Source organism: Budorcas taxicolor, chromosome 17, assembly GCF_023091745.1.
Source record: "Budorcas taxicolor isolate Tak-1 chromosome 17, Takin1.1, whole genome shotgun sequence".
Classification (NCBI taxonomy): domain Eukaryota; kingdom Metazoa; phylum Chordata; class Mammalia; order Artiodactyla; family Bovidae; genus Budorcas; species Budorcas taxicolor.
Window position 1 is genome coordinate 68,102,713 of NC_068926.1, and position 26,166 is coordinate 68,128,878.

Here is a 26,166-nt window from a genome sequence, read left to right on the forward strand (position 1 = left end):
TTTTTTTTACAGGAAAGCAAACAGCAAAGTTAAGTGAAGTATTAGAAATAAAAAGACTAGTCATAATCAGCAAAGTGCCACAGAATGGTTTAATGTAAAATATGAAGCATTAATACAGTTATTCATTTCTAATACCCTATGACCCATCTCTAGGAGAAACTAACTACTCTCTTAAACTGTGGTCCCATAACATTTTCTAGATCCCTCTATTAAAAGACTTACTACTTCTGTATTATGGTTATCAAATTGGCATATCAATTGCTGTGTATCCCCCACAGGGCTTTGTACAGTGTCTAGCACACAGCAAGACATGGCAAAGAACCATTCAGGCATCTTCCAAGTATTAAGGACCTGCTACAAGCAGGGGCTATTCTGGATACAGTGGTGAAAAAGAAAGCCAAGTTCGCTAGTCTCATGGAACATACAATCTAGGAGGCAAAGGTGGATGACAAAAAAAAAAAATCAAGTAGTAAGAAGAGCTATAGAGAAAACAAAAGCAGGGCAGTGTGACTACAGATGGCTATGTAGTTACATTAGATTAGGCAGTGATATTCAAGCTGGTATCTGAACACAAAAAATAACCAGCTATAACTATTAATATATGAGGAAAAGACAATTCCAGGGGGCAAATGCCAAAAGTCGGCAAGAAATGGAAACATTCAAGGTACAGGAGGGAAAAAAGAAAAATGAAAACTGTGATAAGAGCAGTGGGCCAATGAATGAGTGATAAAATATGAAATCAGAGAGGTGGGCAGGGCGTTCTTGGGTCATGATAAGAATTTCACTCTGAATGAAATGGAAAATTCTTTATGACTTCATAACATGTATTTGGACTTCCCTGGTGGCTCAGATGGTAAAGCGTCTGTCTACAATGTGGGAGACCCAGGTTCGATCCCTGGGTCGGGAAGATCCCTTGGAGAAGGAAATGGCAATCCACTCCAGTACTATTGCCTGGAAAATCCCATGGACAGAGGAACCTGGTAGGTTACAGTCTATGGGGTCGCAAAGAGTTGGACACGACTGAGCGACTTCACTCACTCGCTTAACATGTATTTGCCAATCTGAATTGCTGTATTTGTATGGCCGGTAGCATTAAAAGGAAAATTAATTCTGAGAAAGGAAAATTACTATGCTATTCGTTAGGGAGCCTTTCTATTTTAATAGATTAGTTTTCAGTGAAAAGTTATTTTATAATTAAATCTTCAGACTAAAGGATAAAACAGCAGTGTCTACTAACATTTTAATAGAAGTTAGAATAATGAGATTTTGACAGTCTCTTATTGGAAGAAACGGAAGGGCTCCTGCATAAACCACTGTACATTATAAATGACAGTACTAGGATCTTATGCTAATCACTTATTAATTTTGCAAAGCCTAAGATATCTCCAAATAGCTCATGATGAGTGCCAGACGGGCATCTGGAGAGGAGGTTCCTGAGTGAAAGCATGGAAGTATCATTAAATATAATAAATCTCTTCCTCTTACCAGAGAAATCAGAAAGAAAAAGTATCCATTTAGAAGTGAGAACACTTCTCACCATATTAACTGAACAAAATACAGCAATCACCTAAAAATCAAGTGCAGATTTAAATTTCCCCTGTGATGACAACGGTGCTATGAAGGCCTCAAGGCCAGTTCCAAGCTACACCACCAAGATTCAGTTAAATTTAACCTCACAAATAGTCAATGCACAAAAAATATTATCATTTGCACATTCTAGGTAGCTGGTTCCTGACATTTGAACTTTGTGTATTATCTACCTATTTAAGGTTTTTTTTATTTTTATGGTAAAAAAAGGTAACAAAATTACCATCTTAGCTATATTTAAGTGTACAGTTCAGTACTATTAAGCGTATTCACATTGTTATGCATCAGATTTCCAGAACTTTTTTATCTTGCGAAATCTATACCCACTGAACCACACTGCCTATTTCCCTTTCCCCCAACTCCTGGCAACCACCATTCCACTCTGTGTTTCTATATCACTCCCTGTTCTGTTTTTTACTGATAATATTACACTGTAATAGTACACAAGTTCCTACAAAAGTAACTATGTATACAAGATTTTGATTTGGTAATTTAGTTGGTTTATTTTTGTTTAAACACACAATTTTATCCCTGTTTCCTAAACCAAAATATAGATAGTAGAAGGGGCTAAAAATTACCTCCAATACGTAGGCAAGAATACAGAAGTGACCTGGAATTACACTGTAATACATACTATGCTATTTTCAATCCACCATGAATATTAACAAAATTATTATAGGGAAGAAAGCTATTAGCCACTAGTAGTATGCCAAGGAGTCAATATGATACAATCTAGTTATATGGAAAAATACATAGTATATAGGAAAAATTAATCATAGACTTCAAAAGACTTAAGTTTGAGAATAGTCCAGTAGACAATAATAAAATTTTTATTTTTATATTTTATCAAGAACTTCTGCATATAATAATTCATTAAGTTAAATCACAATCCCTCCAGATGCTTCCTTCTTCTCTAACAGATAAAAATGCTTACCATGCTGACCTCATAAGGATGATACAGAGTAAAAAATGAAATAATAAATGCAAACAATTTGAAAGTTGATACTTCTGCATGTATATAAATTGTCTGAAGATAAATCCAAAAAAGGTATCACTTTTAACCAAGAAATAGTCAACATGGTGCTAAATTTATTATTTATTTATTATTATTTATATTTATTATTTGTCAAATAATTTATAGGTTATCCTGAATATGAAGAGACAGCAAAATTTCCTCTACCCACTTGGTGCCAAAAAAAAAAAGAATTCTCTCAAATCTGCTAATGGTCAGGTCAAAACTAAAAGAAAATCAAAATACAAATCTACAGACTACATACAACAAGAACCAAAGGAGCAGGAATACAGGTGTGATTACTCATGATACAGAGCAGAGAGTCTTTAAAAAAATATACTATATGTAAGTAACTTTTTCCAAAAGTACTTTCTTTTTGAATTGGTGACTTGGTAAACTGCCTCCCAAGTAGCACTAGTGATAAAGAGCATGCATGCCAATGCAGGAGATGTAACAGTCATGGGTTCAATCTCTGGGTCGGGAAGATTCTCGGAGGAAGAAATGGCAACCCACTCCAGGATTCTTACCTGGAAAATCCCATGGACAGAGGAACCTGGCGGGCTATTGTGCTATACTCCACAGGGTCGCAGAGTCGGACATGACTGCAACTTACCACATCAGTAATACCTGCTCCACGAAAATTACAAAGGCACAAGCACAGGCAAGATTCTGTATAGGACAAATTAACACTAAAATCAAGAACAAAACCACTTCTCTGTGACATTATATAGTTACAGAACTATGTGGAATTTACATGAAGAATCTTGTATCTCATTCTTTAAAAAGCTGTATTGAGAATATGATCAAGAAAGTCATATAAAGCCATATTTATTTCCATCCCTGAATTGTACAAATTATCCTATAACTGCCTACACAAATCAAAAGTAAGAGGGTTTTATTATTTAGTAAGCAGGCAGTCAAGTTCAGTTGCTTACTGGTGTCCAACTCTTTGTGACCCCATGGACCCCATAGGTATCCTTACTCAAACTCATGCCCATCAAGTCGGTGATGCCACCCAACCATCTGTCGTCCCCTTCTCCTGCCTTCAATCTTTCCCAGCATCAGTGTCTTTTCCAATTAGTCAGTTCTTCATCAGGTGGCCAAAGTATTGGAGCTTTAGGTTCAGCATCCGTCCTTCTAATGAACATTTAGGACTGATATCTTTTAGGACTGACTGGTTTGATATCCTTGCAGTCCAAGGGACTCTCAGAAGTATCAATTCTTCAACACTCAACTTTCTTTATGGTCCAACTCTCACATCCGTACACAAACTACTGGAAAAATCATAGCTTTGACTAGACAGACCTTTGTTGGCAAAGTAATGTGTCTGCTTTTTAATATGCTCTCTAGGTTGGTCACAGCTTTTCTTCCAAGAGCAAGTGTCTTTTAACTTCATGGCTGCAGTCACCATCCGCAGTGATTTTGGAGCCCAAGAAAATAAAGTGTGCCACTGTTTCCATTGTTTCCCCACCTATCTGCCATGAAGTGATGGGACTGAATAACATGACCTTCATTTTTTGAATGTTGAATTTTAAGCCGTCTTTTTTACTCTCCTCTTTCACTTTCATCAAGAAGCTATTAAGTTCCTCTTCGTTTTCTACCATAAGGGTGGTGTCATCTGCACATCTGAGGTTATTGATATTTCTCCCATCATTCTTGATTCCACTTGTGCTTCATCCAGCCCAGCATTTCACATGATGTACTCTGCATATAAGTTAAATAAACAGGGTGACAATTTACAGCCTTGACATGCTCCTTTCCCAATTTGGAAACAGTAGGCAGTCAAGGCATTCTCAAATTCTGAACCTCTGATAGCCCACCCTGTATAATCACCTTTTAAATTCCTCCCCCTTTTGAAAGGAATCCTTTGCTTATGACACTATTTGGTAAGCTTCTATCATCAGTTTGGCACAAAACATAAAGCCGCACCGAAGGATTCTAATGGGATCCATAAAATGAATCACAATAATTCAGTCCATGAAGAGTTCAGATAACTGGGGTCTAGGGGGAGGGGAAGAGTTCTAGTTTCATGTCAATTAGAAAAAGGCTATGGTGAGATTTCAATGTGGTTGTAAGTACCATAGGTATTAATAGAAAGGTCCTACTTCAATTAAATATCAACCCAGATTAAAAGTCACTTACTCTCCAGGTTTCTTTGCAACCAGAGCAACAAGCTGTCCTTCAAAATACGGCAAGGTGCAATTATCCAACTAATTTCAAATCTTTCAATCAATAAAAGAAAACTATTAATTATGATACTTCATTTTTCCTTTTAACAAATATTTATTGAAGGACCACAATGTTCCAAACTCTTATTATTATGATCACCCAATAGAGTCTATATAACAGCCATAGAAACTTCATATAAAAATAATGGCATAATTAAACTTTCTAAATCTTTTAAAAATAACTTATATATACTTTGATAAATGCATTAACTAAATACAATAAAATTAGATGTTCAGTTCAGCTCAGTTCAGTCGCTCAGTCATGTCCGACTCTTTGCCACCCCATGAACCGCAGCATGCCAGGCCTCCCTGTCCATCACCAACTGCCAGAGTCTATCCAAAGCCATGTCCATTGAGTCGGTGATGCCATCCAACCATCTCATTCTCTGTCGTCGCCTGCTCCTCCTGCCCTCAGCATCTTTCCCAGCATCAGGGCCTTTTCAGATGAGTCAGCTCTTCGCACCAGGTGGCTAAAGTATTGGAGTTTCAGCTTCAACATCAGTCCTTCCAATGAACACCCAGGACTGATCTCCTTTAGGATGGACTGGTTGGATCCATCCAAGGGACTCTCAAGCATCTTCTCCAACACCACAGTTCAAAACCATCATTTCTTTGGTGCTCAGCTTTCTTTATAGTTCAACGCTCACATTCATACATGACTACCAGAAAAATCAAACTTTGACTAGACGGACCTTTGAATATGCTATCTAGGTTGGTCATAACTCTCCTTCCAAGGAGTAAGCGTCTTTTAATTTCATGGCTGCAGTCACCATCTGCAGTGATCTTGGAGCCCCCAAAAATAGTCAGCCACTGTTTCCACTGTTTCCCCATCTATTTGCCATGAAGTGATGGGACCGGATGCCATGATGTTACTTTTCGGAATGTTGGGTTTTGAGCCAACTTTTTCCTTTCCTCTTTCACTTTCATCAAGAGGCTCTTTAGTTCTTCTTCACTTTCTGCCATAAGGGTGGTGTCATCTGCACATCTGAGGTTATTGATATTTCTCCCAGTAATCTTGATTCCAGCCTGTGCTTCTTCCAACCCAGCATTTCTCATGATGTACTCTGCATGTAAGTTAAATAAGCAGGGTGACAATATACAGCCTTGACATACTCCTTTTCCTATTTGGAACCAGTCTGTTGTTCCATGTCCACTTCTAACTGTTGCTTCCTGACCTGCATACAGGTTTCTCAAGAGGTACATCAGGTGGTCTGGTATTCCCATCTCTCTCAGAATTTTCCACAGTTTATTGTGATCCACATAGTCAAAGGCTTTGGCATAGTCAATCAAGCAGAAATAGATGTTTTTCTGGAACTCTCTTGCTTTTTCCATGATCCAGTGGATGTTGGCAATTTGATCTCTGGTTCCTCTGCCTTTTCTAAAACCAGCTTGAACATCAGGAAGTTCACGGTTCACGTATTGCTGAAGCCTGGCTTGGAGAATTTTGAGCATTACTTTACTAGCATGTGAGATGAGTGCAACTGTGCAGTAGTTCGAGCATTCTTTGTCTGGGGAGGCATTACAAATAGCTGTGAAAAGAAGAGAAGCGAAAAGCAAAGGAGAAACGGAAAGAAAAACTCTGAATGGAGAGTTCCAAAGAATAGCAAGAAGAGATAAGAAAGCCTTCCTCAGCAATCAATGCAAAGAAATAGAGGAAACCAACAGAATAGGAAAGACTAGAGATCTCTTCAAGAAAATTACAGATAGCAAGGGAACATTTCATGCAAAGATGGGCTCAATAAAGGACAGAAATGGTATGGACCTAACAGAAGCAAAAGATAAGAAGAAGAGGTGGCAAGAATACACAGAAGAACTGTACAAAAAGGATCTTCATGACCCAGATAATCACGATAATGTGATCACTCATCTAAAGCCAGACATCCTGGAATGTGAAGTCAAGTGGGCCTTAGAAAGAATCACTACAAAGAAAGCCAGCAGAGGTGATGGAATTCCAGTTGAGCTATTTCAAATCCTGAAAGATGATGCTGTGAAAGTGCTACACTCAATATGCCAGCAAATTCAGAAAACTCAGCAGTGGCCACAGGACTGGAAAAGGTCAGTTTTCATTCCAATCTCAAAGAAAGGCAATGCCAAAGAATGCTCAAACTACTGCACAGTTGCACTCATCTCACATGCTAGCAAAGTAATGCTCAAAATTCTCCAAGCCAGGCTTCAGCAATATGTGAACCATGAACTTCCAGATGTTCAAGCTGGTTTTAGAAAAGGCAGAGGACCAGAGATCAAATTGCCAACATCCACTGGATCATGGAAAAAGCAAGAGAGTTCCAGAAAAACATCTATTTCTGCTTGATTGACTATGCCAAAGCCTTTGACTATGTGGATCACAATAAACTGTGGAAAATTCTGAGAGAGATGGGAATACCAGACCACCTGACCTGCCTCTTGAGAAACCTGTATGCAGGTCAGGAAGCAACAGTTAGAAGTGGACATGGAACAACAGACTGGTTCCAAATAGGAAAAGGAGTATGTCAAGGCTGTGTACTGTCACCCTGCTTATTTAACTTACATGCAGAGTACATCATGAGAAACGCTGGGTTGGAAGAAGCACAAGCTGGAATCAAGATTACTGGGAGAAATATCAATAACCTCAGATGTGCAGATGACACCACCCTTAAGGCAGAAAACGAAAAAGAACTAAAGAGCCTCTTGATGAAAGTGAAAGAGGAGAGTGAAAAAGATGGCTTAAAGCTCAACATTTAGAAAACTAAGATCATGGCATCTAGTCCCGTCACTTCACGGGAAATAGATGGGGAAACAGTGGAAACAATGTCAGACTTTATCTTTTTGGGCTCCAAAATCACTGCAGATGGTGATTGCAGCCATGAAATTAAAAGACGCTTACTCCTTGGAAGGAAAGTTATGACCAACCTAGATAGCATATTCAAAACCAGAGACATTACTTTGCCAACAAGGGTCTGTCTAGTCAAGGCTATGGTTTTTCTGGTAGTCATGTATGGATGTGAGAGAGACTGTGAAGAAAGCTGAGCGCCGAAGAATTGATGCTTTTGAACTGTGGTGTTGGAGAAGACTCTTGAGAGTCCCTGGACTGCAAGAAGATCTAACCAGTCCATTCTAAAGGAGATCAGTCCTGGGTGTTCTTTGGAAGGAATGATGCTAAAGCTGAAACTCCAATACTTTGGCCACCTCACGCGAAGAGTTGACTCATTGGAAAAGACTCTGATGCTGGGAGGGATTGGGGGCAGGAGGAGAAGGGGACGACAGAGGATGAATGGCTGGATGGCATCACCAACTCAATGGACATGAGTTGGAATGAACTCTGGGAGTTGGTGATGGACAGGGAGGCCTGGCGTGCTGCAATTCATGGGGTCGCAGAGTCGGACACGACTGAGCAACTGAACTGAACTGATGTGAAAGTAAATGTTGGGGACAGAACCAAGGAAACACTTAACATTCTTTCCTCTTCTAATAATGAGATTCGATAATATGTATTGAATAGTTATCATTATACTTGAAAACTTAATCTGTTCAAAACACTGCATCAAACTACTGAAAGGCAGAACAGTCTTAACTATAAACACAAGAGGGCGCACAAGACTGGTAAATTCATAAAACTGAACACAAGTTGCATTCTGCTCAACCATCTGCAGCTCTTAAAACAGTGACATGGATTTTCAAAGGATTCTTCATGCATGTAGTTGAGGCCAATTGCAATGAAAATATTCCCCTTTCTCAATATACTTTTGAGAAATCAAATCACTGCATCTCTTGATAACACAAACTCCTATCCAAATAGACTTTAAACTTACATTTAATATCTTATCACTATGAGAAAGTATGACTTTTTTCCAAGGTATAGTTGCTTTACACTGCTGTGTCAGCCTCTACTGTCCAGTGAAATAAATCAGCCATACATATACCTATACATCCGCTCTGTTTTGGATTTCCTTCCCCTTTAGGTCACCACAGAGCACTGAGAAGAGTTCCCTACACAGTAAGTTCTTATTAGTTATTTAGTATTCTACACACAGTAGTGGTGTCTTCCCTGGTGACGCAGACAGTAAAGAATCCGCCTGCAGTACAGGAGACCCAGGTTTGATCCCTGGGACAGGAAGATCCCCTTTAGAAGAGAATAACTGCCTACTCCAGTATTCTTCCCTGGAGAATTTCAAGGACAGAGGAGCCTGGCTACAGTCTATGGGACTGCCAAGTCGGATATGACTGAGCGACTAGTACACACATACACACAATGTACATATGCCAATCTCCCAATTGAACTCAGCCCTCTCCCTTTCCCCTATGGAACCCATACAGTTGTTCTCTACATCTGTGCCTTTATTTCTGCTTTGCAGATAAGAATATCTAAACCATTCTTCTAGATTTCACATATATGCATTAATATACAATGTCTTTTTTCTGACTTACTTCATTGTGTATAACAGTCTTTAGAGACAACCATATCTCTACAAACAGCACAATTTTATTCCTTTTTATGGCTGAGTAATATGCCATTGTGTATGTATGTGCTCCAACTTCTTTATCCATTCTTCTGCTGACAGACATGCTTCCACATCCTGGTTATTTTCAATCGTGCTGTGATGAACTCTGGAGTGCATGCGTCCTCTGGAACTATGCTTTTCTCCAGTTATATGCCCAGGTGTGGGACTGCGGGGTCACATGTGCTTCTATTTTCAGTTTAAGCAACCCCACACCGTTCTCCACAGTGGCTGTACCAATTTACATTCCCACTGACAGTGTAAGGGGCTTCCCTTTTCTTCACACCCTCTCCAGCATTTATTTTCTGTAGATTTTTTGATGATAGCCATTCTGATCAGTATGAGGTGATATCTTATTGTAGTTTTGATTTGCATTTCTCTAATAATTAGTGATGTTGAGCACCTTTTCATGTGTGTGTTGGCCATCTGTATATCTTCTTTGGAGAAATGTCTACTTAGGTCTTCCACCCATTTTTTGATTCAGTTATTTTTTAATATTGAGCTGCACTGTATATTTTGGAAATTAATCCCTTGTCACTCTATTCATTTGCAAATATCTTCTCCCATTCTGAAGGTTGTCTTTTTATGGTCCCCTTTGTTGGACAAAAGCTTTGAATTAGGTCCCATTTGCTCATTTTTGTTTTTACTTTCATTATTTTAAGAGGTGGGTCAAAAAAGATGTCACTGCAATTTGTCAAAGAGAATTCCGCCTATGTTTTCCTCTGACAGTTTTACAGTGTCTGGCTTTACATTTATGTGAAAGCATGATTGTTAATCAGAAGTTTATGCCACTTCATAATCTAACTTTCTCCTTGGAAAATCTACCATTTAGAAGCTAGCCATCTCTTATAATGCCTGTTTTCAACTAACTTAAAAGCTTCTCCATTTAATGACTAGAATCATAATAAACTTATCTATAGGAAATAAACCTCCAACTTTTAGAAACTGATGCAAATCTGTATCATACTAGTATCAGCTATTTAATTCTCAGGTAGTTAGTATTCTTTCTATAACATTCTATTCCAAAATTGGCTGTGAATCGATTCTAAGTAATAGAGTATGATTTCTTTAGTTCACTCACTCACTAAATAAGCTACCATATAAGAAGTGTCTCTATGTGAATAAAACAGACTAAGATTACAGAGCCTACATGAAGGTACATAATCCAAAATAACTGCCAAGCATGTTCTGCCTACCCTAAGATTCACAGCAGATCATATTCTACACACATACACAGTTCTAGGCATGCAACTCTGTTCAGCTTTATATTGTCCTAATACAGGCTGTGACACATGAAATTACCCTGAATGCCAGTAGTTTCATATGTTGCCTACTTCCTACACAGAAGAGACTTGAATATTATTTATCCCATACATATCATTATGTGAAAGTGAAGGTCGCTCAGTCGTGTCCAACTCTTTGTGACCCCATGGACTATACAGTCCATGGAATTCTCCAGGCCAGAATACTGGAGTGGGTAGCCTTTACCTTCTCAGGGGTTCTTCCCAACTCAGGAATCGAACTCAGGTCTCCCACATTGCAAGTGGATTCTTTAACAGCTGAGCCACAAGGGAAGCCAAGAATACTGGAGTGGGTAGCCTATCCCTTCTCCAGAGGATCTTCCCGACCCAGGAATCTAACCGGGGTTTCCTGCATTGCAGGCGGGTTCTTTACCAACTCAGCTATGAGGTAAGCTCCATTATTATGTGAATGAAACAAAAAAAGACAGATGAAACTGACTGCTAGGATCAAGAGTCAGGCAAAAAGTCCAAACCAGGCTAGGTAGTATGAGCAAAGCCTGACAATCCAGAACAAAGGATAAAAAATGTATTATTTTAATCATCAAAAGTCAGGGAACAAACCAAGGGAATAACAATTAGAACCCAGAATCCAGTCAATTAAATAAGTTACTTGTAATGTAAGCGCATGGTACAGGCTTGGATACTACAGTCCATCTATCTGATCTAGATTCCTAATATACTTCTTTCTAGGTACTTAATTCTGGACCAGAGAGGGAAAGGTATTTATAAAAAATACTACCAGAGCATCTGTGAAATCTGAATAGGGTCTGCGGATTGGATAGCAGTATTGTATTCAGTACTTGTTGAAGGGTTTAGGGGTAATGGGACATCATGTCCACAATTCATTCTCAAACGGTTCAGAAAACAACAGTAACAGTTATAGGAAAAGAGAATTATAAACCAAATATGGAAAAATGTTAGCAACTGGGGGATCCAGATGAGAGATATACAGGAGTTCTTTGAACTAATATCACAACTTCTCTGCATGTTTCCCATTATTTCAAAATTAAAAATATAAAACTAAGTAAGAAAATAAAATTTATAAATGCTTTGATATAGTATAAGAGAAATATCTAAATTAATAAACATGAAAATATTTCAAAATAAAAATGAAAGTAAATGAGATTCTTTGACAAAAGAGTATATTACATCTCAAAAAAATCTATGTTAATAAACACATGAAGCAATTCTTAAAAGCCTCACTGAATTTCAATTAACATGAAAAAACACTTCCCTCAAATTAATGAGAACATACTCGTTCCAAAGAATTCAAATGAAGGTAATAGTGTCAACATTCTAGAAAGCCATCTGAAGGTAAAATATTTTTTATCTTTTAAAATATAATAAATAATGCTTTTAGTAGTACTCTTCAAAACTGAAACAGTATAACCTCTTATAAGGGGGGAAGGGGGGAAATCAGTAAATTTAATCAATGACTAGCTTTACTCAGTGACTTCCAGTGTTGCTAAAAAGTAACACAAATATAAGAATTTTCCAATTCTGGTAGTAGTAATACCTCAATTTCAAAAAAAAGATTCTTTTTTTTTTTTTTTACACATATTGGTCATCTAACAATCTTATCATTTAAAAAAAGGTTTTGGAAAAACACTTCCTTGCCATTGTTTGAGTTGCTTTCATAACTTTTAATCGGAAATGTTTCTTTGAGACTACTGAAAAATATTTTTCTGAAATGGCTGTGGAAACCCCTAAGTTAGTTTTTCTCTTTTCATTAACATAAAAAATGCTACCAACCCTTTATTACGGAACAAGAGAAACAGAAAAGTTGAGTGTCCTAATACATTTTGAATACTATCTCCCCCAAAGCATACATCTACAGTTCAATCAACTGTCAAGTATAAACGACAGTAAAATTTTCACTTCATTTAAAACAATGCATTCCCTTTCCTTACTGATAAATTCGTACCATCTAGGAACTGGAAGTGAAATTGTTACTTACCATATGTTTATAGCGTGGTCATTGAACATTCTTGAAATGAATTATGACAAACAAACCAGAGATTTTAATAACTAAGTTCCCATTTCCTGAATTTCCTTTACAGCAAGACTTCCCTTCTTGCCAGACTTCCTGAATCATTTCCTAAGGATAAAGTACCCATCTTAAAAGTACTTGGTTCTATCCCACGAAAGTCTGGTTTCCAAGGAGATGGTGTGTACTCTGCATTACCTCAGGCTCACATTTATGAGAAAAATTCCTCTCAGTAAAAAACTGTAATTTTCATCTCAAATCAACAAGAATAAAATAAAAACTTAATGTAAACATAAGTAAATGACCGGTGAGCTTAAAACTCACTTCAGCAACAAATATAAAAAGCTACCAAGTAAATGGCAGCAACTAGAAAATATACTTTTGTCCATCATCTCTAGTCTTTTCTAGAACAAAGAAACAAAGACTACTTTGTGCCTTTTCACATGTACCCAAGAAAACACAAAAGCCCTCAACCACTCTACCTCATCTCTTACTAGAGACTTTTATCTTCTTCTTAAATAAAAAGTCAAAAATACTAAACTGGATTCATGTATGTGTGTATAGTTGTACATATATCATAAAATATCTCAAAATATTGAAATTGAATAAAAACGGTTAACTCTAGAACTGGAATGGAGGATAAGGAATGGAATGAGAGGAATATAATTTTTATTGTCTGAGATTTTTCCAAAAATAATTTTGAGTTACTTTTGTAATAAGAAAAATATGTATGTATGAACATACAACTTACAGATTAACCTATAATACCTGAAATATAGCTTCAATGGCATACAAATAATAAGCCTGTCATAAAATCATGTTTTAAGACATATGAGTTTAGGCTTCAGCACAGCTTGTCTTCTCTCTGCCATCCTGCCTCGTCCCCTCTTCCCTTCCAGGAGCGTAAGGTTGCTCCTGGGCTACTCCCTAATAAACATCTTGCACACGGGGGGGGCGGGGGGGAAAGACATATGAAATAATAGCTTATATTAATAACAAGAAACCATGATAAATTGGTAACAACATTTGTTCTGGTAATCAACAGCATTAAAAGAAGAAATAGTTGACTGTGCTGGATTTCACTTCTAGTAAATATAGAGACCACTTAACTTTAAGGCAAGTGTCACATTCTTCCTCTTTCCTGATTATCATTCCAACTGTCCACCAAAAACTTCAAATAACTAAAGTCTCACTTTCTTAAAAGCAGGAATGAAATTACGCAAAGAAATTAAGTAAGGAAGACAGTCTATTTTATTGTAAATATTTATTCTGAACTTAATATTTGACTCATAACTTTGATTTTAATGTCATGAGACAGAATGCACAGATATGGAAAAAACTGGAGTCAGGTAAATAGCATTTCTAATTCTGATTTTTTTCCTTACTCTGACTGTAGGCAAACTACTTAAATCTTTCTGAACTTAAGTTTACCACCTATAACAGGTGGTTGTTATAAGGATCAGGCAGAGCTTTAGAATTATGACAATCAGCGAGTTTTTACAAAGCTTATGTCATGCCCCTCAGTTTCTTTCCATTCAACACCAGTAGTCTAGTCCAAATTAGCAGTATCATCGGTCTGCCTGCTTCTGCTTTCACTCTCCTACTTTCCATTTCTCTCACAATGGTCTTTTACATTTTTCCATAAAGAAATTATGAAGAAGCTCTTCCAAAATGGCATCATAAGACTTCCAAAATTCTGCTTTTCCATAAAAACAGCAAGAACATTAGCAAAACTTTTCAAAATCAACTTCTTTGAACTCTGGAAATAAACCAACAACTTGCAGCAGCCCAAGAAGTGTTTCTTCAAGAAAAACAGCTGAGTCTCAAAGAACAAGTTTGTGAGGTTTTACCCTACACTATTTTTATCCTCTTCTCCCAACTATATGGTAGATGTGAAAACCAAGCAGTGTCTCAAACACAATACTTGTGAAAACCAGAAGCTTAGGAACCAATGGTGGGGGTAAAAACGGTTTGGAGTTTTCCAAGCACCCTATCCCTACCACTATCTGACTTGTTTGGCAGCTTCTTAAGAAACCTACAGTCTTATACTTTATTTGACCAGACTCAGAGATAACTCAGTACAAACAGCCCTCCCCTCAGGGCATGTGTCAAACAAAATCAGTGACAATAGCTTAACATCACAGCTGCCTGAAGAAGAAATACAACTGCATAAACAAGATAAAGAAACATCTGGAAAACTAGATGTTCATAGGAGGCCCTGAAAAGCTCCAAAATATTCTTAGAAATCTAGGAATGTGAATGCCCAAGAAAGACCTGAGAATGATTCTAATCTCTTACCTCTGGCTGAACTTGAGGTTTTACACAAGCAGGAAGTGAAGGCTAAGACAGAGCTGCAAGTTGCCAGAATGTTCAAAATATGCCTCACACACAGATAGAACTCTTCATAGGCTGGGAGAATTATTGGTTCAAGGCATTTAAGGAACTTCTATGCAATCAACAGCTAGCCAGGCAGAAACTTCAGTGGCTACACATGACTTTAAAAAATTAGTCCAAGAAAGTCACTAACTCACAAAAGGCAACAACAACACTCAATAAGCCCAGGCCGGGGTGGACAAGGAATACTATGGTTTTCAAAGTTGCTACAATATGTATGTGTGCTAGGTCACTTCAGCTGCGTAGGACTCTTTGAGACCCTATGGACTGTAGCCCGCCAGGCTCTTCTGTCCACGGAATTCTCCAGGCAAGCATAATGGAGTGGGTTGCCATTTCCTCCTCGGGGGGAGGGGGGATCTCCCGACCTAGGGATTGTTTTCTGCATTGGCAGGTGGATTCTTTACCACTAGCGCCACCTAGGAAGGCCCTAGCTACAATATATCACTAATTAAAAAGTATATTTTTCAACAAAAAAATTATGAGATACATAAAGAAACAGGCAGGTATGGCCCATACACTGCCAAAAAAAAAAGCAGGCAATAGAATCTGTCCCTGAGGAAACCCAGATATTGGACTTAGGAGACAAAAACTTTCAGCCAGCACTATAAACATATTCAAAGTACTAAAGAAAACCATGTCTAAGGAATTAAAGAAAAAAAAATTAAAGGAAAGCCTGAGCAAATTGTCTCACCAAAAACAGAATACCGATTAAGAAGTAGAAATTGTTTCATTTAAAAGACAATAGCATAAAATAATAATTATAAGATTATGCTGAAAGACTTATATAGAGATGTCATTTGTAGGACAACAAATAGCATAAAGGAAGGAGAGAGGAATGAAGCTATATCATAGCAAAGTTTCATATATTTTTGAAACTAAATTTATATAAATTCAAACTATATTGTTTTAAATAAAGATGTTAATTATAACTCCTAGGGCAACCACCAGGAAAATAACTAAATATATATATAGTAAAAACATATAAATATAAAAATATATATAGTAAAAAAAAACACCAAGGAAATAGAAATGGTACATAAGAAAACATTTAACATAAAAAAGGAAGTCATGCAGGAAGAGAACAGAAAAAAAGACACACAAAAAACAAATAAGACATTTAAAAAGTCATATAGAAAACATATTAAAAAAAGGTATAAACCCTACCTATTCAGCAGTTACATTAAATATAAATGAATTAGACACTACAATCAAAGGAGAGGGATTGGCAGAATGGATTGTTACTAAAAGACAAAACCATGATATAGTCATAGACTATCTACAAGACACTCATGTTAGTCTCAAAGTAACAAGTTGAAAGGAAAAGTATGGGGAAAGATCTATCATGTAAGCAACAACCAAAATAGAAATGGTGCTATATTAATATCAGACAAAATAGATTTACAGCAAAAATTGTTACTACAGACCAAGGATATTTTATGACAAAATGATCAATCTTTCAGAAAGACATAAAATCATATAAGTATTAACACCATACAACAGAGCCCCCAAAATACATGAAACAAAACTAACAGAAGTAAAGGGAGAAAAAGAAAATTCAACAATGATAGTTAGGGACGTCAAAACTTCCAATAATGAACAGGACCACAGAAGACTTGAACAATACTATAAACTAATTAGACCTCAGTTCAGCTCAGTCGCTCAGTTGCATCCAACTCTGCGACCCCATGAATCGCAGCATGCCAGGCCTCCCTGTCCATCACCAACTCCCAGAGTTCACTCAGATTCGCGTCCATCGAGTCAATGATGCCATCCAGCCATCTCATCCTCTGTCGTCCCCTTCTCCTCCTGCCTTCAGTCTTTCTCAGCATCAGGGTCTTTTCCAGTGAGTCAACTCTTCACATGAGGTGGCCAAAGTACTGGAATTTCAGCTTTAGCATCATTCCTTCCAAAGAAATCCCAGGGCTGGTTGGATCTCCTTGCAGTCCAAGGGACTCTCAAGAGTCTTCTCCAACAACACAGTTCAAAAGCATCAATTCTTCAGCGCTCAGCCTTCTTCACAGTCCAACTCTCACATTCATACATGACTACTGGAAAAACCATAGCCTTGACTACCTTTTGTTTTCCTAAAGCAGTGACAGACTTAATTTTGGGGGGTTTCAAAATCACTGCAGATGGTGACTGCAGCCATGAAATTAAAAGACGCATACTCCTTAGAAGAAAAGTTGTGACCAACCTAGAGAGCATATTGAAAAGCAGACACATTACTTTGCCAACAAAGGTCCATCTAGTCAAAGCTATGTACTGGCTGAAGTATGGCTGATGGCTGGATGGCAACACTGACTTAATGGACATGAGTTTGAGTAAACTCTGCAAGTTGGCAACAGACAGGGAAGGTTGCAAAGAGTCAAACACAACTGAGAAACTGAACTGCACTGAATTTTTTAAAATAAGAGTTGAGTTGGACCTATTCTATGTAGCCCATTGGGGTTCCTTGGTGGCTCAGCTGGTAAAGAATCTGCCTGCAATGTGGGAGACCTGGGTTCGATCCCTGGATTGGGAAGATCCCCTGGAGAAGGAATCGGCTACTCACTCCAGTATTCTGGCCTGGAGAATTCCATACAGTCCATGGGGTCACAAAGAGTCAGACACGACTGAGCAACTTTCACTTATGTAGCCCAATAATAGTAGGTGCATGCTAAGTTGCTTCAGTCTAGTCCCACTCTTTGAGACCCCATGGCAGCAGGGACAAAAACCCCAGGCATAAAGCTTGGCATAAACAAAAAGAAAAGGGAAATGAGTGGATCAACAAGAACAGGTCTGTCAGCAGAATAGCAAGAAATAAATGGAGAAATGTGACAACTGAAAGCACTGGAGAGTAATGAGAAGCGGTGGATCCTGGAGGAAGAAAGCTGTGAAATGAGTTTCCATTTTCAGGGTACAGAGATGAAGTGCTGATGGCAAGTGAGCAGGACAAGAGTGCTGTCTCTTGGTAGTCTGTGGAATCAGACTACCGAAGCACAAAAAAGTCATAGTCTTTAGCCAAGGAAGAAGGGGATCTCAGAAGGAAAAGAGGCAGAAAAGGAATACACAAATTCTTCCTTCCAACATCTCTGGATAACTCTTGAGTTAACATGTATGAAGCAAGTTCAAAGCAATTCAACTAAAGACAATATCTGTATTGAAGCTGAAGCTTCAATTCAAGAAATAATGTAGTTTTATTCTAATCAAGAAAATTACTAGCCAAACAATATCATCAACAACCACTGAAAACAATGGCAAACTTACAAGAAAAAAAAATCAACTCAAAAAGATTTCAAATAAACCAATAAATAGCAGGAAAAGAGTAACAGAGACAAAAACAGAAATAAAATGGTAAAGGCAAAATCAATAGCATTGATGATCACATTAAATGTTAGTGGACAAAGATCCACTTAAGAGACAAAGACTGCCAAAACTGACTTAAAAAGCAAGACACAATTATATGCTATTCAAAAGAGATGAAGTTTAAATGTAAAAGCCGAGAGAGATTGAAAATATATAAATAGAAAAATATACATAAAGCAAAAAGTAAGCAGAAGACAGCTAGAGTGGCTATATTAATATCAAACAAAATAGATTTTAGGACCAAAATTAGTATACTAGAAATAAAGAGAAACCTTGCATAATAATAAAAGGATCAATTCCTCAAAAAGACATAATATTAATAAAAGTGTTTATGTTAATAACAGAGCTTCAAAACACATGAAGCAAAATTTGACAATCAATATTAAAGAGGAAAATCTCCAATTTCAAAATCTTAATAGGAGATTTTAACTTTATTCCAGCAATTGATGGAATAACTAGACCTAAATAAGTCAGCAAAGAGAAAGAAGATATGAACAACACTATCAATGGCAACCCACTCCAGTACTCTTGCCTGGAGAATCCCATGGAGGGAGGAGCCTGGTAGGCTACAGTCCATGGGGGAGCAAAGAGTCGGACACGACTGAGCAACTTCACTTCACATCAACTACCTTGACCTAGTTGATATCCATAGAGCTATACCTCACTACTGCAAAATACTCATTCTTTTCAACTGCTCAGAGTAGGTTAACCAAGATAAATCATATGCTGACCATGAAACAAGCCTCAGTAAATTGAAAAGCAATAATATCATTCCAAGTATGTCCTTTAATAACAATGGAAATAGATTAGATATCAATAATAAGATAACTTTTAAAAACCCAAATATTAGGAACTGAAGTACAAACTTCATTAAATAACTCATGGATCAAAGAAGTAACCATAAGGAGGATTAGAAGACATTCTTAACATTATCATTATAATGAAAACATGTCAAAATTTGTGGGATACAGCAAAAGCAGTGATTGGAGAGAACATTTTAGGTTTAAATGATTATATTAAAAAAGAAGAAAGATTTATGATCAATAGCCTAGGTCTTCCCTGGAGGGCAGTGGGACACTGCACTGTCAGTGCAGGGGACACAGGTTCCATCCCTGGTCTGGGAAGATTCCACATACTACCGAGCAACTAAGCCCATGTACCACAGCTACTGAGCCCATGCTCTAGAACCCTCCTGCCACAACTACAAAAGTCTGCACCCCTTAAAGCCCACACACCTCAACTACTGAGCCTGTGTGCTACAACTACTGAAGGCCACGTGCCTAGAGGCTGTGCTCCACAACAAGAGAAACCACCACAATGAGGCCCATGCACCGCAACTAGAGAGTAGCCCCCACTTGCCACAAGTAGAGAAAAGCCCAAGCCCGTGCAAAGCAACACACACCCAGCACAGCCAAAAAGAAACACAGAAAAAAATTTTTAATAAAATCAATGGCCTAACCTCCCGTCTTAGGAAATGAAAAAGACAGCAAATTAAATGAAAAATACTTAGAAAGAAGAAAATAATACAGAACAGAAATTGATGAAAGAGAAAATGTACAATACTCAAAATCAATACACCTAACAACTGATTGAACAGAAAGATGAACAAAATTGATAAATATCTAGGCAGACTAATGAAACAAAAGAGAAGATACAAATTAACAACAGTAGGAATGAAAGAAAGGATATCATTATAGATCCTACAGAAATGAAAACAATAATAAAAGAATGTTATTAACAATTTCATACTGATAAATTTGCAACCTGGATTAAATGTAAAAATTAGCTGAAAGAAACAAAATACCAAAACTAATCCAATAAGAATTAGAAAATTTAAACGGCCTCATATCAAAGAAATTTAATCCATAATTAAAACCTTCCCACAAAGAAAAGTTAATGAAAAGATGGTCAATTCTACCAGACTCTAGAATAGACTGGTCAATTCTACCAAATACTTAAGGACGAAACAGCCTTTTTCCAGAAAACACAGGAAGAGGGAACACTTCAAAACTCATCATATGAGGCCAATAACATTCTGATACCAAAACCAGCAAAGACTTCACGAGAAAAGAAAACACAAATCAAAATTCCTCATAAACACAGATGCAAAAACTCTTGACAAAATTATAGCTAACTGTACCTAACAATATATAAAAATGGTATATATAATGACAAAGTGGTATTTATCCCATGACTGCAAGGCTGACTTAACATTCCAAAGTAAGTGAGAAAAAATATCATTTCAACAGATGAAGAAAACATGTGACAAAATTCAACACTCAATCATAATAGAAATTGAATGGAATATCCTCCACCCGATTAAGGGCATCATCATCAACAATACAAAGCTCATACCTTTGCACTAAGATCAGGAATGAGTAGAGGAAGTTTGCTCTCATCTTTTCTATTCATAATTGTACTGGACATCCTAACTGGTACAATGGCGCAAGGGAAAGAAATAAAAGGCAAAGGCCAAAAAAAAAAGGAAGCAGCAAAATTGTCATTACCTGCAGACAATAAGATCATCCACAGAGAGAATCCAAAAAGCCCTACTAGAACTTAAAAGAAAATTCAACAGGGTCACATGACACACTTTTTCCTATACACTAGCAATTAAAATTGCTAAATGAAAAATTTTAAATACATTTGTAATAGCATCAAAAAACAAAATACTTAGAAATAAATTTAATAAAAGATGTGAAAGACCTGAACACTGAAAGTGACAGAAAGTTGCAAAGAGAAATAAGATAAAAACTAAATAAACAGAGAGATATACCATATTCATGGACTGGAATGTTAAGACAGCAATTCTCTCCAAATTACTCTAAGAATTCAATGCAATCCCATTAGTTTCCTAGTAGATTTTTTTAAGAAATTGATGTTGATTCTACACTTGTATAAAAATGCAAAGACAGAGAATAGCAAAAACCTAGAAAAGGAATAAAGTTAGAAGATTCACAGTATCTAATGTCAAAACTTACAAAACTATAGTAATCAAAACAATGATTTTGATAAGGATAAATAATACATTAATGGAACAAAACAGTGCAGTAATATCCTCGCACTTTTACCGTCAAATGGTCTGTGGAAAAGGTGATATAGATAATTCAATGATGAAAACATAGTCTTTTCAACAAATGTACCTGGAACATGGTTATCTATATGGAAAATAAATAAAGAAACCTTGATCCTTACCTCATTCAGTCCCTAAAATTAATTTGAAATGAATCACAGACCTAAAGGTAAAACTACAAAAATTCTAGAGGAAAAGAAAAACTTTACAACTTTCAGTAAGACAAATATTTCTTAAACCAGACACAGAAAGAATGACTATATGCACAGACAACAGCTAAGAGGCAGCTAGAGATAAAGGTTTCAGAATGAGATTGGGTTTGTTTTCTGAGGGGATCTTATAGTGTTTTCATCCATACTTCTTTTGAAGTCCATATCACACCAAAATCACTATTTCTTTCAGACAAAATAAATGAGAATAAAAAACTCTCCATCCAATCTCTGGAACCCTTGGATCTTAACATAAAAACTTAACTTTTACAGAGAGAGAAAGAGAAATTGGAAGGTATGTTTTACCACATCAAACTAGACAACAATGACAGTTGGAGAAAGATTTCAGAATGGATTATAATGAAAAAGCCCATCAAAAAAGTCAAAAAGAAAAGGAATTGATAAAAATTTACCAGACATATCTTTACAAGGGAGTAGAAATGAATCTTCTTTTATTAATGAGTATATTCCTAGAAAAGTATAAAAGCAAGTTTTTATCAAAGGAAACTTTTATGCAGTAGAAATTTCTTTATAAGTTAATTTTATTCTGAATCATATTATATAGAAAGACCCTTTCATGACTTCAGTAACAAACCCTAATTTATATTTTACATAATTCTAAATCTTGTTTCTTAAAGCCAAATATGGAGTTGAAGTACTAATGAAAATTGTAAATATACAATAAACGTACTTATCATAAGGGAAAAAAATCAGAGACTGAAATTGAGAGAAATTATCTTAAAAGTTGATCTCTCATCTATAATCATAAAAGTGCACCTTCCAGCCATTTTCTGTGCAAAAATCATAAGAAATGGACATGAGAAAGTGGAAATGACACAGAAAAAGGGAAAAGATAAAAGTTTGAAGCTATTCACAAATAATAACATAAAATAAGTAGACCTCAATAAAGAAGGAATGAAGACACTTGATCTAAATTTAAGCACTCTATATTTATTGGGCTCATTGTATCATCACAGGTTTTAAAAAAGAAAGAAAAAGAGAGGATACAGACCAAGGTTTGCTAAAATAACTTACTAATTTGAACATTCAATAAAAATGCACAATCACAGCTGTTACACACAAAATACCAAATATGTACAAGTAAAAAATTATCTCTAACTCTTAAATAACCTTAAAGATAGGTATTATCATTCCATTTATCTTAACCCCAGAGATGTTAAGAGACTTATCTAAAGCCATATTGTCATTAATAGAAGTGAAGGAATTTGAACCTAGGTCTGTCCTTTGAAAACAGCAATCTAACTCCCAAACAGTGTCATGTAACATTTTTTTTTAAAACAGATCTTGTTTCATTTACAGTGATTATAGTTGTAAAAGAAATCCTTTAGGGAATTACAGAATCCTAAACAACTTATAAGGTAGCAGCATTACCAGAAATTCCACTGACTGAAGCCAAAAATACCTACCAGAATTAAAGCAGAAAGCAACATGACTATGACATATCACTAATAAGACAGTAAGAATCATTTTTAAATTTCTGGGAAATTTCCACTAACATTTGTTAGTCCAACAGAAAGCCAAATATAGAATGAAATGGGTTTGTAGTTCAATTTTTAAAAAATCTCAAACACTTTGCTCGTATCTTGAGAAAGCATTTCTAAAACTGGGTGTTAGAAGGTGAACAGGCACAATGAAAATAAAGTATATACCAAATAAAGATAACAACTCAAGCCTTAAACTATTCAAGGGAATACAGATAATTATACTGATTTATTAGGGAAAAAAAAGCTTCTCTGATCAACTACCATTCTGAAAACAAGCAGTTGTTGATACAGAATAAAATTATTTTAAATTGAAGAAACACAATCATAATACTCCATCTGAAATATCAGTGCAAAAAAAGAGATATCCAAAACTTAGATAAATAACTAGAATGCATCCTATCAAGAAGCTAAGTTGGAGTAAAAAAAAATGTGTATCTCAAACACAAAGGAAAAGAATTAGACACAGAAAGCATACTTCCAAAGTATAAAAAAGGAAGGCATACACTAGTGTACCGGCTCAATGAAGCCAATTCCACATCTTGCTGAAGTACAGACTATTAAAATATTAATAACTGTACTCAGCCAATAAAATGTTACATTAAAATAAGAAAGCACAAAAAGTTCTGTGAAAGTAAAGGAAATTTCTACCTTTGGCCACTTGGGATTGAGAAGTCGAGCTTTGATTGCATCATCCAGTGCCTTGTCATACTGCTGGATTTTCATATAGGCTGCAGATCTATTGCTGTATAAGATACAGTTCTGAGGGTCAACAGCCAGGGCTTCATTGTACAGAACAATAGCTGTGTGGAAATCTCCATCATGACAGGCCTGATTACTCTGACGAACTTTCTCAACAAATTCAGCTTTGCTCAGCACTGGTCCATCAGGACTTCTCCGGCCAATAGTCTTAGCACCAAAGAGAGGAATCTACAAACAAAAACACTTTGTGAGATAAAGTTCAGTTAATCCAGAGAGGTTCCTTGTTGAAATTTCAAAAGAATATGGACATTCTTCATAGTCTGCTTTATACTACAGTTAACTTTTATGCCCAGAAAGACAACACACTTTCCAAGAAGCAGCAAACATAGTACCTTAAATACATATGTATATATGTATCTGTTCTCCTATATACACATATAGTTACAAAAATACATATTTATATATGCATATATTTTTTGTTTGAGAGAATGAATAAACAAATAAATGCAAAAAATAATCAGGCTTTTCCTTGGCAATTTAAAGTTATACTAAGAAAAAAACAAAATGCAAACCAATGCAGACAATATGATCTCAATTATGTTAAGATGGCTGCATTTAGGAAATTAACAAAAGGAACAAGATCAAAATATCAACTATGCTAAGATATCTTTGGATACAAGATTATGAGTTATTTTCTTAAAATTTTCTTTTAACCCAATGTGATGTAATGAGCACATGTAAGTCTTAAATTTAAAAAAATAATAACCTTTTAAAAAATAAATTTTCATGTACCAAGGAATCTTTTTAGACTGGCAAATTTGGTAACTATAATTTGCCTACCACCACATTTTTGGAGATCATCAAAAAGAAAAAAAATCTGCTGTAAATTGTATCTTGGCAATTTAAGCCCTGTCTCTGACGTTGATTTTTCCAAATCACTAAGTTTTCTATGACTTTATAGCAGTGACCTTAAAACGAAAAGGAATAAATGAGTCAAATGTTATTCATTTTTAAAAAAGGAAAATTAGAAACTGCATTAGAATCCCAAGGATAGATGCTTAAGACAGCAGTATCAAGACAAACAGTTTGCAATTTCAAGTAGGCTTGCCCTAAGTGAAATTAAAACAAAAAATTTAATTTCCTTCCTCACGTCTTCCTTTAAGACTCAGTCTAGTCCCTCCATTCAGAAGTGGACAGACCTAACAGGCAACAGACACAACAGGTACAAAAGTAACAGACACCTCACAGAAGTAGTTGCATTAAAAAAGAACAGACTCCACAAAGAGGAAGAAGACAAAGCCAATCTCCCACAGAGGGAAGCAGATTTTTTCCTCTACTCAAAGGGCTATCATATCCTAGCTTTCTAGGACAATTTAAAATTTCCTAGAAATTTCAAATATCAGCACCCAAATTATATCCCTCAAATTCCTCGTACGAATACAGAAATGGCCAATAATGTATACTCTGGTTAGGGTTCTGTTTCTGTTTTTTAAATTATGATCATGAAACATATTGCTTGAAAGTGAATGAACTATGGAACATTGAGCAAATGACCAGGATTTTCCTGAAGAGTCTTGATTAATTTTTAATGATTTCAGCCACACCAACCTAATGGATTAATATAAGACATTTAACAATGTATAAGACATTTCATTTTGGGAAACAGTCATCATCATGACTCTGCTTAAGGGCAGTACTATCCATAAATTATAGAACAAATTCAACATTTGAAAATTCAGGGGTACAACATAAAAAGAGCAGTAACAGTAACAGAAGTAAAATTCGTTAGGTTCACATGTGGCCTAAAAGTGAAAAAGACATAATCCTACTATTACAGCATTCCTTGCTTCTCAGGGTAATTTGGTTCTACTTCAAAATAGATAAGAATCAAATTTAAAAAAGAGTCTGCATTCTATTATCTCCATATACAGTAATACAAAGTAACATTTTCCAAAACATGTTCTAAGGAACCCCTAGGTCCTCAGGAGACTGGGATGAACAAAGTTAAATTAAGTTTCTTCTTTAGTGGAAGACACTTCAACAGTCCATGGAGTCCTCCAGGCCAAAACACTGGGGTGGGTAGCCTTTCCCTTCTCCAGGGGATCTGTCCAACCCAGGGATCAAACCCAGGTCTCCCGCACAAGGGAAGCCCAAGAATACTGAAGTAGGTAGGCTGTCACTTCTCCAGCAGATCTTCCCTACCCAGGAATGAAACTGGGGTCTCCTGCATTGGAGGCAGATTCTTTACCACCTGAGCTATCAGGGAAGCCTGCTAAGAGTTATTTCACACATTGTAAATCTGATAGAGGAGATAGCTACCACACATAATAAGATCAAAGTATCTTTTCAGT

General features: G+C 36.4%; 1 protein-coding gene across 2 annotated transcripts in view; it reads right to left on the reverse strand.

The window, feature by feature from the left end:
- The window catches only part of TTC28 (tetratricopeptide repeat domain 28), a 557,344-nt gene that overhangs the window by 512,569 nt on the left and 18,609 nt on the right, over positions 1-26,166 (reverse strand). For both annotated transcript variants that reach the window (XM_052654609.1, XM_052654608.1), the window contains exon 2: positions 23,765-24,043. In XM_052654609.1, coding sequence (XP_052510569.1) covers positions 23,765-24,043 — 279 coding nt within the window. The remainder of the gene's footprint in view (positions 1-23,764; positions 24,044-26,166) is intronic.